Here is a 14,531-nt window from a genome sequence, read left to right on the forward strand (position 1 = left end):
TATATATATAAGGCTCTTACAGCAAATTATGTCTCAACATGATTCGAAGCTGACATACTCTGAAGATTCATCAAAACAAGCAAATTAGAGTACCCATATATATAAGAAGCTGGTGGCACCGGAATAAAGGGTTGTCACAATCAGAACTGCATCCAGGCCCCAAAAAATACAACGGCACTGTTTCTTATTTAGGTTAGTGTATGTTATTACCTGTAAATGGGGTCCATGAAGAATGGAGAAGGTTTTGCGTAGTGAAGAGGTGGCTGCTGCGGAAGAGGAGGCGGAGGAATTTTTGAAAGCATGTCATTGGACACCATTTTCCTTTCACCATAGATATGGTTTTTTCTAGATTCCCTAGCCCCGTTCTGACTGGCTCTACTCCTGTTACCAATACTGAGGTCCAAGGGTTGCTCCTCTCCGGAAGCCTGGGACACCGAAACCTTAGGTGGAATTAAGGCTGACTTAATCTCTTTTGGTTTGGTGGTGAGATCAAAGGGTGACTCGGAGCTCGTGCTGACAACTTTCTGAAGGTCCCTAGGAGACTTTGGTTCGGCCTTCATGACCAAGTTGTGATTTACTGTCCGTTCTGAGAAAGTTGGATATAAAGAATGGGGAAAATTGGGTAGAAACTGAAAGGGAAACATGGAATGATAGGGGAGGGAACCTATTTTCTTTTCTTGCATGCCCATAAATCCAGGTCCAAAGTATTTCTCTGCTATAGAGGCAATAGCTTTAATAGAGTCATTGGCTGCCCCCATTGATGGAAGCAGCTGCTCTTCTGGCGGAGGAAAAAAGGAATGTTGAGAATAGAAAAATGACCTTTCGCCAACATTATTGGAACTACTGGAGACAGAACTACTGACAATGTCTTGCTTGCTTTCTACAGATTTGTTTTTGTCTTTGTTTTTGTCTCTTTCACTGTCAACATCACTATCTAAATCAGATCCAGTACCAGTGGTGGTATCCAAATCTGTCCCGGAGGTGGTGTTGACGTCCTCAAAGTCACTTCCATCTGACAGGTCACTGCTCCTAGATTTATGTTTTCCCATGTATGAGTTTTCCATACTGTTCTCAAACTTTTCCTCCAATGAAAGCTGCTGATTGCTATTGCTGCTGTTCAGAGAGGTCAAAAGTGAGAGCTGAGGATTTCCCATTGGGCTAGGAAGCTTGGCTTCTCGAGTATGGTTCAAAGGGCCTTTTAGTAGTGGAGAAGGAGGTAATAAAGGTGGTCGGGGGTACAGCGATGGAGGAAAAATTCCTGGGAATCCAGGGCCCAATGCTGGAAAAGGATGAGGAGCGGGAGAAAATGGCAAACCACCTGGATGTGCCCTAGAAGAAAAGTAGTCATTGAAAGCAAGGCTAGAATGATTCATATTCGGAGAAGGTTTAGACTTGTCCATCAAAGAACTTGGTGTCAGGGGCATACCAGGGGCAAATATTCCACTGGGGTTGTAATGGTTTTTGCCTTCACAAAAGCGTCGGTGCTTGTTCAGGGAGGAGGTAGTGCTAAACATCTGTCCACAGTCCTTGCATTTAATCTGCGTACGGCAGTCGGCATGCATTCGTTTATGGCGACACAGGTTGGAGAACTGTGTGTACGATTTGTGGCAGACCTCACCTGGAACACCAACAGGAACCAAGACAAAAAAATTATCAAATAAACATAAATATGCAGAGGAAGGTCATACAGATGCTTACATTGGTTTATTGACCTTTAAATAGGCCACTTACTTTCACTGGAATACATTGCATAGTCAAAACTTTTTTATTTTTTTTATTTTGGATAGAGTAGAGGGGGTTAGAACCTTGTTGTCTGTGTTTCCACTATGTAGATTCATCTTCTCTATTTGTCCAGGGGACCATTGTCAACAACACAGAAAGTGATGGGAAATCTAAAACTTTAAAGTTGTCACAAGCACACCAGGTGAGGGGACATCTTCCAATGGGTGCACATATTATGCTACTATTGGTCAAAGAGGAGAATTTCCCTCACTTTGCATAGATTTCCTCTCACTTCACGTTGGCAAAAAAGAGTTTTGGATATACACACACTTTAGTGCTCAAAGCTGGGTGTCCTTCCCATTCCTAGGTTTCAATGGATCACACAATAAGTTGCGCTGACCAACACTAAGGGGTTGATTTATTGAAGACAAACAGGTTGCTCACTTTGCAGTGGAACTTTACCTTAGCTTAGTGATTGAGGTGAAACTTTGTTGACTTCCATCACCAAAACATGTGCAAGCTAAAATACTATTTTGGTATTTTTCCTTGCACGTGATTGGATATTTTTTGAATAGTGTTTTTTACCATATTCACTAAGCTAAGGAAAATGTTCCTTGCAATGTTAAAAAACCCTTGCAAAGTGAATAGCCTTTTCGCCTTTAGTAACTCAACCCCTAAAAGTCTGTTTAAGCTGTACTGAAGGTCTGAGGAACAAACCCCTTTTTGATACCCATTCCCTGCTGATGTGGTGTTTTTAGTGGAAATTTTTTTAAAATAGACATTATGATAAAAAATAGATATTTTTTAGATACATGACAAGATGTGTATTTGTTCATTCAGTTTGAAAAATTAGAAGTGTCATCTCTCTGCCAGACAACTAATAATGCTAACTTTTCAAGGCACCTATAGACATTAGATGGTTATCACCTAATCCCACTGATTTAGGTGGGAATTAAGGTTGATTGGGATGACTGTAGTCATTTTGAGACCTTATAAGAAATCGTAGATGATCAAGCTTGGCAGAACAGCACTGGGCAGTTTTTTTCAGGAAGTAGCTATAATTCCCCGATGACATCAATGACACTAGGACTGCCAGTTAAAGGTAGAAACTAATCTGCTTTTGCTTAAATATAAAGTATATTTAATTGTGAAGTTTACATAAACAGCAATCACTTATAATGATATTACTAAGAGGAATTGAATTAAGATATTAGTATAGAGACTTTTATTCACAAACATGGCATTCACTGACAAGTATATTACATTTCACCTCCATAGAAAATGTTAATTTTAAAGTTTAATTTTTGTCCAGTGTTAATCCCAAACCAAAACATTATCTTTTATTTCACAAATCAAAAAGCCATTCGTAAAAATTATAGTCTTTTAGTCAGTATTTCTTTCTCTTGTGGCCCCACACACTTGTTAAAACTGGGCTAAAATATATAACCCAGTTCCTTGACACACAGACATCCCAAATGTGTGATGCTGGACATAACATGAAGACCCATGCTGGGTAATTTATTAGCTTAGACACCGCACTATGTCTAAAATGCATGAAGAGCCTTGGTCCACTGCCCAGGATCTGCCGTTAGAAATGGTGGATTAACACGCTATGAAGTTCTAAGCTGCCAATGTACCGTGTCCTAAAGATGACTTTGCTTGCAGAAAATGATGACTGCATTATTCTGTGTTTATTTTTACTAAGAAGGAAATGTCATAGGGTGCTCGGTGGTTGGTAGAGGACACTGGGGTGAAAAGGAAGCAGTTAAATGGGCTTTATTGCTCACACCTGGCTCGCCTGCAATTTCTGGCGCTAGCCAACTGGTCAGCTGTGGTAGAGCTAAAAGGAAATACCATATTACATTCATAAAATTGGTAAAGTTAAAAAAAGAATGACTAGCTGAAGAGTGGGATCTGGGATCTGATATACAATGTCGGAAAGCCATGGAACTCTTTACCCCAACCTGTCCGTCTATCTTACACCTTGACTGCCTTTAGGCGATCCCTAAAGACTCATCTCTTCAGGGAACCCTATCCCACCTCAACCTAACCACTGAACCATTACATTCTCAAACTATTCATCCCCACACAGCTACCTCCTCATGTATCACTTGCCCCTCCCTTTTAGATTGTAAGCCCTCAGGGGCAGGACCCTCCTTAGCATCTTGTCTTGAATTGTATTGTAATTGTAATGTCTTCCTTATATTGTAAAGTGCTGCGCAAACTGTTGGCACATATAAATCCTGTATAATAATAATAATCAGACAAGGAGAAGAGTCGGCTATGGTCCTCACATGTCCACTTCCCTCCAATCTCAGATGACATGTGTTATCCTCCTCTAAAGAATTTGAAACTTATTAAGGAATCTGCCAAATCACAGAACATCACTGCCAATTTATTGACATCTGTGGAGACCCGTTAGCAAGCAGGACCTATTTAGATTCAACAAGTTGATTGTTTCTTCAAATGTTTCACCAAAACATTTTGTATTTTTTATGAAACTCACATAAATAGGTATCTGTGATTTGTGAAGCAGACAGACTAAACTTGGACATGTCACCCCAAATTGGCATAAAATGGTCCCTTTCTTACAGAAATAGTTAATAATTCCCTTTCCTGTGCTTATAGACATCCTTAAAGTGTAAGTCTGGGCAAAATAAAAAGAAACACATGTACACGTAGTACATCTCATATTTTCTTGCAAATGCACATTCTCTTGTAGTTTTAGATGGTTAACGGTATATGCACAGTTCCCTATATTTGATCCATCTACAAATGCTGGTCTGCAAGAGATCCATTGACCTGCTAACTTCTTGTTTGAGCTGGGAATGCTGCATTCGCTGCACTGAAATCCTAAGTCATATAGTCATTGTAGTAATAACCACCATATTTATAGTCTTACCTCCACTTTCCTGTTATAGTGGTTGTGCCGTGTCTAAATATGACTGTGCAGTCTAATAGACAATGTCAGTAATTAGCTTTCAGTAGCAGAGCTGGTCAGGCACACTCCTTCTCTTTCTCTCCAGTACAAGTCTGTATGAGGACACTTGTGATAAGGGGTGTGGCTGTTACTCAGCTCTGCCAGCACAAAGCTCTAGGGTGGGATGAAGTATTATTTTCACTAAGAGAAAATTATATTTTAAGGCATATGATAGCAAAAATTACTCACAAATCATATCAGGTAGGGGTACCAGACTATAAAGAGAAAAAAAAGTTGTGAGCCTTTGGGCTTTAAATGGCCAGTCTAGCCAAACATAATATTTCAGTTATAGACTGCGGATGGTGGGTAAAGTCAGTCCCTGGCTTCTGTTTTGTCTTGGATACTCTAACGGTGAGTTCTACATGATTCTTTTGCCATCATTCCTTGTCATTGAGGAGTGTTGGGTGTCTCAGGAACCTCAGTATAAAGAACTCATCAATAGAGACCTTTAGAAAGAGAAGAAACTATATGGTGGTTTAACTTAGCCCAGCATTCACCAAACACTAAAATATCCCTTTTGGGTGGACTGACTAATGCTGGGCTGTCCTTTTTTTTGCCTGCGGTTGGTTACTTCCATCCACCATAGTAAAGCTAGCAATGACCAATCAGAAAAAATTAATCTACAATCCTTTCTAACATAGGGCAGACGTATTTCTCCATTAAACCTGGGCCCTGAATGTGGATTAGCTGTGGTTCTCTACTTGGGTGGCTGCACAGGCTTCTCTTGTAATTTGCCTTGTGGTTTTTATGGGTTTTCTCAGGAAAATGAAGAAGGGATCTAGTTTCGAGCAAGATGACTTACATATGAAAGGTTTGACAGTGCTATGAATGTGCTTGTGCTGCTTGAGACCTGACGAGGTGGCAAAGGTTTTGCCGCAGTCAGGACAGGCGTGTGCTCTGGCTCCGACGTGCTGGGACCGGATATGCCGTTGGAGGTTGCTGGGGTCAGTGAATACCTGAAAAAGTTCACAAAACGAAAATGACAAACTCACAAATAATTCGTTAAAGATAATAAATACATGTTTCAGGGAAAGAGCAGACATAATAAACCAGATACTTCTGAATAAACACCCAACGAATTTATATTCCTGTAATAAATATGCAGGAGGAAGATGACCTGGCTGCTTGCTAAATGAAGCAGGGGTAAAGGGTAGCCTTGGGATATAGTAATGGGCTCACCCTTGTGACTATACAAAACTAAAGTCAGAGGCATTGAATCTTATCTAAATTGCTTGGATCTTTGGGTATTAAAGGTCTACAAGCGGACCTCCAAACAAACAGAAAAATACCTAGTTGAGATCCGCATCGGTTTACAGTTTTTATTTTTTATTTTGCTCAGCTCCTCTTGTGCATTCACATGCCTCTGTCTGGCTGCACAGCTTGGAAGATCTGATCACTAGCTTTAAGTTGAGATCTACGGAACCCTGAATTACCTTCAACCAGTTGGATGCAGGTGAAGATGGTTCATTGGGCAACCTGGAGATAGAGAGATAAGCAGCCGCATGGCTAAACCAGGAAATTAGTGTATCACCTGCATGGCTATGTTGTAAATCATAAGCCTTACTAAGCAGAGATCCTTAGACAGGTAAGTCAGTTCATACACTTTACATGTATTCCAACCGTGTATTTATCTGTTTGCTTTAAGTTCAGCTTTAACATTTTCTTGTACCTGGTTATCATTTATCATAACTATCATCTTTAATACTAAATAACAAGAAAACAGTTTTTGGTTTAGAAATGACCCTGCATTTTCGAATGCCCCGCGAGTGATAATTTTAGTTTTTTGGGCATTTTCAGATAACATATTTCCAACAACCGATCCCATACCTTTATACATGTAAAGAATGGCTGTATTATGTGATGATTGTGAGTGTGCCATGGTGTTCATCATTCACAATAACCATTTATTAGCACTAGCATAATAAAACATAATGATTCTTAACTGTAGGTTCAAAGATACCCCGAACTTTTGTTCACCAAGCAGTGACTGTTGATCAAGGCACACTTATAACAGTTACAGGTACAGTGCCTGCGTTGCCAAGAGTATTTAAACAGTTTTATGCATACGTTAAAAAAGGACTACATATAGAAACATGGAATGGTGCCAATGTAGTCACAAATTATGTCATACATTTGCCCCTGGTGCTTTTGTTTGTAACCAAAGATATGTCATAGCAGTGCTACGTGCCTTACGGTAGCAGCAATGGCATCAGAGATGACAAAATTAGAGACTGCATATGGCAGCTAAATACTATTAAATATTAGTATATGCTATGTGTAAGTAATTTTGTCTCTTGGCCTTCTATAGTATTGATTGGAGTACCTAAAGTCAATTTTTTTATTTTATTTTGTATAGAGTAGGGAGCAAAAAGTAAAAAGTGGCTTTAGATATATTAAAGTTTATCTGAAGCCAAAATTTTTGCTGTCTGCGTCTCCACTGAGGAGATTTCCCTTCACTTCCTGTCCTGGAAACTTAACAGAAAGTCAGAGGAAATCTTACCAAAGAGAGGAGAAATCCCTTCTTAGTCAGGAGTGCCTTTGGAGGATTTCTCCTCTATTTCTGTTCCAGTGACAATTGTAACATATTGGATTTCCAAACACTTTCTGTCTTGATGACTATGGCCACCATGACAAATAAATGGGTGAATCTACTCAGTGCACAGACAGCAATCAAAAGCTTCCATTTTTAACCCTTCCTCACTACATCCAAGACTAAGAGAAAAAACAATAGCTTTAGAAATACTTTGTCTTACTGATTAATGCTACTGACAACTGCTGCTAAAATCAATAGGTGCCCACAGTTAGAAAAGGCCACCCATGGTGCCTCTAGTTGCTGCCTAGGGACCAGACCTACCTAGCCTGGGATATGGGTGCATGACTTGGGGATTCTACTAGAAGCACCCATGGTGCCTCTAGTTGCTACCTAGGGACCAGACCTACCTAGCCTGGGATATGGGTGCATGACTTGGGGATTCTACTCCTATGTTTCCTTGGCAGTATGGTCACTATGCTGCCCATAGTGACCATACTGCCTTTTAATTTTCTACGTGCAGAGCATGAAAGGTAGAATGCAACTGGTTGATATGGCCAACAGTTCTAATTTACCTTTGTTTCTGTTTCCTTAAATTATTGTGACACTAAACTCAGGAGTTAAATCTTAAAAATGAATTCACGTTCCCTGTGTGTGTTGTAAAGTAGCCACCGCTCCAAGCTCGCTCCTGTGATGGATTACAATCTCACATTTATTTTACCAATTTGTATTGAGATTGTGGTCCATAAATGGGAGCAAGGCATGGGGAAGAAAAATAGCCCCCTCCAGAAGGAAGGAGAGTGTCAGCACCAATACAGAGATGATTTGATGATCTACAGCTGAGTGATACACAAATAAGATTATTAGTTAAGGTACTTGAATGTATTTCTAAGATTCAACAGCTGCGTTTAGTGTCACTTCAACTCTTGAAATGCAATAGTTCTCATACAGCACGTCAGCAAATGATTGGGATAGGGTACGGGGTTTTCAGCTCCTGGGAGCTTTACAAGCAAAATCAGAAACCAGGGACAGACAACATGGGAGGAGTATGGAGGGGGGGGGGTGTCCCTCCTTTTTGCTACAAAGTTGGACAGTCTTTCATTTGTCCTGGAAAGCTCCTTAATGTAATTACAACTCCTAACAACTTCTAATATGTCACACCTCCTTTTAGCAAATATAACTACATCTTATCCCATTTTTAACAAGCCACAAGTAAGTACATTGGCTTTGCGTGTGCATTGACGCCCAAGTAATAATCTATCTTTGCACCAAGTTAAATAAAAAAAATTTTACCCCAGTTTATCTTGGCCGGTAGAGAAAACTTTACAGTGGTTTACTAGGCAACCCAATCCACCACAGTAAAGTGGCATTTTAACCCATTTTGACGTAGCATTAGACAGCTGCCAAAAAAATATTTAATGGAACAGGAAGTTTTACAAATGACTTTTAACACTGAGGAAATGGAAACCTTTAGACAGTTAGTGACTTTTTGTTTGTCAGATCAGAATATCATAAAGTATATAACACACACACCTAAAGTTCAAACGCTTAAAGTTTCTGGAAGCCGAGAATCACATTTCTTTTGGTTGTTGACACCTTCATTCTAACTAGGGGGAGAGACATGCAGGACTGTTTTTTTCTTTCCAAAGGAAAACATGTTCTTGTTGCCCCCAGTGACCAAAGACTCCCCTCTACTCCTAACCTACCCTGAGGATAAAGTGGTGAGTGGCTACTTGGCTTCTATGGCCACTTAAGTCCCATTGATGCTAGACTGAAGCATTTCTGAAGAAGGGATTTTAGTTGCTCTTAATAGCAATAAATGCATTTGGAATTTAGTTGATATCCTTATTTGTCTGTCCCTAGTTTTTATAGATAAAAGCTTTTGAAATGCATTGGTTTTCTTCATTCTGTGTTCTTCCTAAGGAAGAAACCTTGAAAGCTATGTAAAGCCAACATTTGTTTTTAGTTTTTGATTGACTGTGGAAGGGTAGGAACATCTGTCAGGTTTTTATAGTTATCTGTGTACCTACCATAGAGTCTACTCTCTCCATTGGTTCTAGAGACCATTGTCTCTGGTACAAAGAGTGATGGCAAATCCAATTTTTTAAGTTGTCACATGAACAGGAGATTAGGGTAAATCTTTCAAATGGAAAACATATTCTGGTGACAACTGTCTAAGAATGGATATCCCCTCACTTTGGAGGGATCTTTCCTTACTTCCTACTGTGTCTCTGCAACGGAAGATGAAGGGGAATCTTCCCAACAGGATATGCACCAAAAAAAAACCCTTTACCTACTGAATCCAAAACTAAAACCAAAGGTTTTGGCTTTACCTATACTTTAAGTTTTGTTTTATTTTTTAAATTGAGCTAGCAAATAAAGGTTATCTCTAAAATTTCAAACTTTCTGCTTTCATTAGTGGCTAACACAGGAAAAGTGCCCTGCTACTCTACTGCATGAGCAACCCCATCATATTGTGCCATAATGTTAGTGCCGTAAGGAAGATATTATTCGTCGCCTCTGGCTAAACAATAATATTTTATCTTTTTAATATTTTTTAGCGGTATTATATTCTTGCTCTATATCTAGACCAAGAAATAAATCCTTACAATTATACCTCTGGCTCCATTGACATTGTCTGGAGATGAATTACGGAACAAGTTATGTACCACCATGGAGCCATCTAGCCATCACAGCTTAATGAAGCTCGCATGCTTCACATGTGATGATTCTTTAAGCTATGACAGGAAAACCAAATGCCTATAGCCTACTTTTGTTTACTTACTACGAGTTTCATAATGAAGGGATGTTTGGAAAATGAAAGGTGTTGACTACCACACATTTCACCACCTAAAACACAACTAATTCATATCTGACCATTCCACTGATTTATTCTTTTGGTGAGCTGGTTTCTTTTTACTTCAACCTGTCCAAAGTTCCCCAGTGGGTGGTGGGTACCCAAGGTCTCAGAGCAGGCTTCATTCTTTACCATTATTTCCAAATTTGCTACATCATCAAGAATTTAAATGATTGTAAGATCCAGTGACAAGCTTACCCAACTTGTATATATTCAGGTTCTTACAGTCATTTCGCAGCATGTATTTAAAAAGCTAAAGGAAGAATCTGGTTTCTATGGGACAACACAGACAGTTACCCTTTTAGATACATATGCGTGCAATGTCCTGCACAACTCCCCCATCTTTCTACTGGTTCCCGAGAGGGATTTTTGTTCTAGGAAAAAAGTAACACTATAGATCTGCTGGACCGACAGAAAGACCATGCCACCAGAAACTTTGCGCTTGTGACTGTGTGTGGTCGTGCAACAAATGTAACTATGCTGTGACACTGACGTCTACTTTAGGTGTGTGAGGTTCCGCTTCAGTGTTGTTGTTGCAGTTCAAATATATGGGTAATCTGGAAGGAAGATCGCTTGGGAACCAGGAATCGTTCTGCAAAGGACATACGTGAAACATAGATCATTCCAAGCGTCAGCCTCAGCTCACACGTTGAGTGACATGACAGTGACAAAAAAAAAAAATGAAAGTAACCAATGGGTACCTTTACGCAGTTCTCACACTCAAACCGCTTGCCGCTGTCATGTGACATCTGATGGCGAATCAGGTTGGATTTCCAGTTGAAGGCCTTAGGGCACTGGTCACATTTGTACTCCCGCTCTTCTGTATGAATTATCATATGCTGTTCCAAGCTGCAAGATGGACATGGTTTGCCACAAGTAATAAAACTGACAAATGGTATTAGTGCTTCGTCACATGCTCATATTGTTTTGGACTAGAAGCAATTGGTTCTGGCCTCATTGACCCACCATTTTTTATAAAGTTCACGATCCGCACATAATTATTTCTGGTTTTTGAATTTTTATTAAAGGTTAACCAAGCAGTTGGTCATCAACCAAAAAGCCATGGCAAGTTTCACACAAGATTGTGCTAACCCATAACAGCCTTTTGATTAAAAGTATATGTGAACTCTAACAGTAAACTTTATTTTGCTTGCTTTTGGTCTGTTAAATATACCACTGAAAGTGTTCTATTTGTATTTACATTCCACCATAACAGTAAGTGTTTAACGTTTTGTAGTGAGCTGAAAATCTCAGACATTGTTATTCCCCCTGAACTTCAATACAGCTGCCCAATATGTCATGAAGATGAGGAGAGAGGAGAGGGGAGGTGTTATGTTGTCCTAGCTCACTTTCTGTCCTAGGTTTAACCTAGGACAGGAAGTGTGTTACTGGCAGGATCACCTGAAAGCCTGAATACAAAAACTAATACCGCCACCACATCTAAGGACTGGTAAGCTACAATGTATATCATTTTTTCTTGGGTTTAGATATGCTTTAGCCATAAAGCTCTTTGGCCTTGAATACATTTTCTAGAACCTGCAGGACGTGTGATCATGAATTTGATCAAACTTGTGAGTAAGTCTTGAAAATTTTAATCCAGCACTAGTGCCAGGGAGGAGGGCAGCTGGTTCCCAGAGGGGCAGCAGAGCTTCTGATATAAAGGATTATCATTACACCATAGTAACAGCCAGAATGGTAGAGGCCCTAAAATATTTGAATTTTAGTTTCTTTTGATCTCAGGAATATGAAAGACTCTTTGTAAAGGAAAAACACAGATACCTTCTGAGCTCCCAAAGAAGAGGAACGCTGACCTGCTGGCACTTTGAAAAGAGGAGGAAAGAGAGTGTACATGGGTGTTGGGATGATTCATGGGAAGGGTTTGCCTACCAAGGCATGGGGGGAAAAACAAAGCTGCAGCAGGTGGCATAACTGGTTCTTAACTAGCAAAAAAGTTCCCATGAAGTGTACTAAGAGACAATAACACATTCCAAAAGACCACTATGCTCATTGCCTTATTGAAATCTACATCTTGATTACAACATGTTAGCATACAAGAATGTAATTAATGAGCAGCCACTGTATAAGACAACAAATAAGTCAGTAGCTCAATACAGGTTAAAGTCCAACAAACACATACTTTTCTTTCCAACTAAAACCCATTTTCCTTACTGGAACAGACAGGAACCCAATATTATCCTGCAGGAAAGAAAAGTCTATAATTTGACCTAGAATGTTGGTAGGAAGGGTCAAGTGGATTTGTGACAGCGGAGATAATTGAAGAAGGCAAACGCAACATAAAAGCTCTGCTTAGTTCAAGTACTCTAAATTATTCCTCTTTATGTGCATAGCTAAGAAAACTATATAAGATTATAACAATCAGACCGTTTATAACTTTACGACCTAGTAATGAGATTGTATATGTTTCCGAAAAAAGGAAAGTGGAAAAAATTATATGGAAGTATTAAAGGGTAATTTTTTATTTTTCTTAGAATGAAATATACAGTATTTTGTGATCATTATGGTTATAAATTGTGTAAGGGTATTAAAAGAAAAGTGGAAAGAAATTATGGAGAGCTAAAAAAAAAGTAATTAGCTTATCATTTCCTTAAAAATAGGAGACCAGGAAAATGTTATGAAAGCACATACTGGCCACAATTTCCTTAATACCAGCTGGAAATGTTGGAGGTGTATAGGTCTACGTCTTTATAAAGTGTAATGGAATGTTATTATGACCAAGCACACAAGTCCAGTGGTCAGGTCATTGATAGTGTTTGACGTTGAGTGTTGACTGACAGCCAGGAAGCCCAGTACCGAGCTCTTGCATGCACACACATGGCTATATTCACACAGGCCCAACACCTTGCTGGACAAGAGTGTGCAGCATCTCCAGCTTGGGTCATCAATGCAGCCTGCCCTATTTATGTAGAAAATATACACTACATGAGCTGTCAATATCATCGAAGGCATTCGACATATTAGTAACAAATGATCTATAGGCCATTTACCCAGTTAGAAACATTTGCAACATTTTATAAAGTTAACAGAACGTGTTACATTCTACAATGCCAGATTATTATTGTGTTGTGAGATCTTGGAACACGTTTTTTGGTGAGCGCAGAAAATCTTCTTTCGGTTTACAATGCATCATGGTCATGTCCAATGGTCAGTCATGTTGGTGGTGTTGTAATCTATGTATGGCATGTAATAGAACTGCAAAATTATCATATCTATTGGTCGGGTCATACTGGAAGTGTAATGTTTCCTGTCTGTCTAGAGTGTAATATAACTGCATTATGATCATGTCCTGTGGTCAGTTATGTTGAGGGTGTAGAGTTCTATGTGTATAGTGAAATAGAACAAACTATTCTAAGAGATCAACCCGCCCTCTTCGGCTCAGTATCAGAAGCCGCTCTTTCAACACAGAAGAGAACACACTCACTTTTAATGTCTTCTTCTTAGGTACTTTTGCAGCATTATGGCTTCAAAGCATAATCAAGTAGCAATCAATGCATTAGGCCTGATTTAATGCGTACAAGATCACCCTCAACAGCAGAACATGCCAACAGATGACCATCCAAATACATTGATACATAACTCAGTAATATATAGAATGGTACATACAAGTACCAGTGACCGTTGTTTGCTTTGTCCATATGATCTTACCTGTATTTGTTAGGAAAGAGGCGCTCACAGTCTTTGCACTCGTGTACTTGTTCATTATCGAAACCCTCTTGCTTGATCTCCTCGCTCAGAGACTCGTAGATGTGGTTCACCGTGTTGCAGGCATACTTCTGGTGCCGCCTCAAATCTAGTTTGGACTGGAAAAGTTCGTCACAGTCTTCACAGCGAAATGTGTGTTCCTCTGTAGTTGAAAGAAACATTGGGGGAACATAAGCCAAGCAGCGAGAGACCCTGTAACTTGACCAATGTATGGGAAATTTACAAACATCTCTTCATCGTCTCACACCCTCCTCTAATTTTAGGTAATTTGAAAAAAAAAATGAACATCTAAATCACATTCATTGCATGGCTAAGAGGGGGATGCGTAACATTTTTATAACTTTGGTCCGGCGTTCACATTAGCAGAGACAAGACGTAAGACTTTGGTTGCATTGTTCGGCAAAACGGGCTTCAGACAACAATTGCCGATCAAAGCTAGAGATAAGAAGCCGCGTAGGGAGAAAACATTAATAGCATAATATATACAATAAATGATTATCACCAAGGTCAAACAAATTCACATAAGGGCAGCTGTTAATACGTTTATGAAGCAGCATCCTGACTGCGGTGCCAAGTTAAACAATTGGGTCCCAGTTGTAAATACTCCAAAAATACAAGTTTTTTTTTTTTGTAAGGAGCTGCAGGGATGACGGGTCTCCTCCCGCTTACCAATTGAGAGAACAGGAGCTCCTTAAGGCATTTAACTATTTTGCACTTAAAAC

The 14,531-nt window shown here is 39.5% G+C and overlaps 1 protein-coding gene across 1 annotated transcript in view; it reads right to left on the reverse strand.

Moving 5' to 3' along the window:
• Positions 1-14,531, reverse strand: part of PRDM16 (PR/SET domain 16) — a 486,681-nt gene that overhangs the window by 30,961 nt on the left and 441,189 nt on the right. The window contains exons 6-9 of the mRNA XM_018552747.1: positions 13,753-13,951; positions 10,791-10,938; positions 5,505-5,658; positions 211-1,618 (exon numbers count right to left, since the gene is read on the reverse strand). Coding sequence (XP_018408249.1) covers positions 211-1,618; positions 5,505-5,658; positions 10,791-10,938; positions 13,753-13,951 — 1,909 coding nt within the window. The remainder of the gene's footprint in view (positions 1-210; positions 1,619-5,504; positions 5,659-10,790; positions 10,939-13,752; positions 13,952-14,531) is intronic.

This window comes from Nanorana parkeri, unplaced genomic scaffold (genome assembly GCF_000935625.1).
Source record: "Nanorana parkeri isolate BGI_ZX_2015 unplaced genomic scaffold, ASM93562v1 scaffold5, whole genome shotgun sequence".
Classification (NCBI taxonomy): domain Eukaryota; kingdom Metazoa; phylum Chordata; class Amphibia; order Anura; family Dicroglossidae; genus Nanorana; species Nanorana parkeri.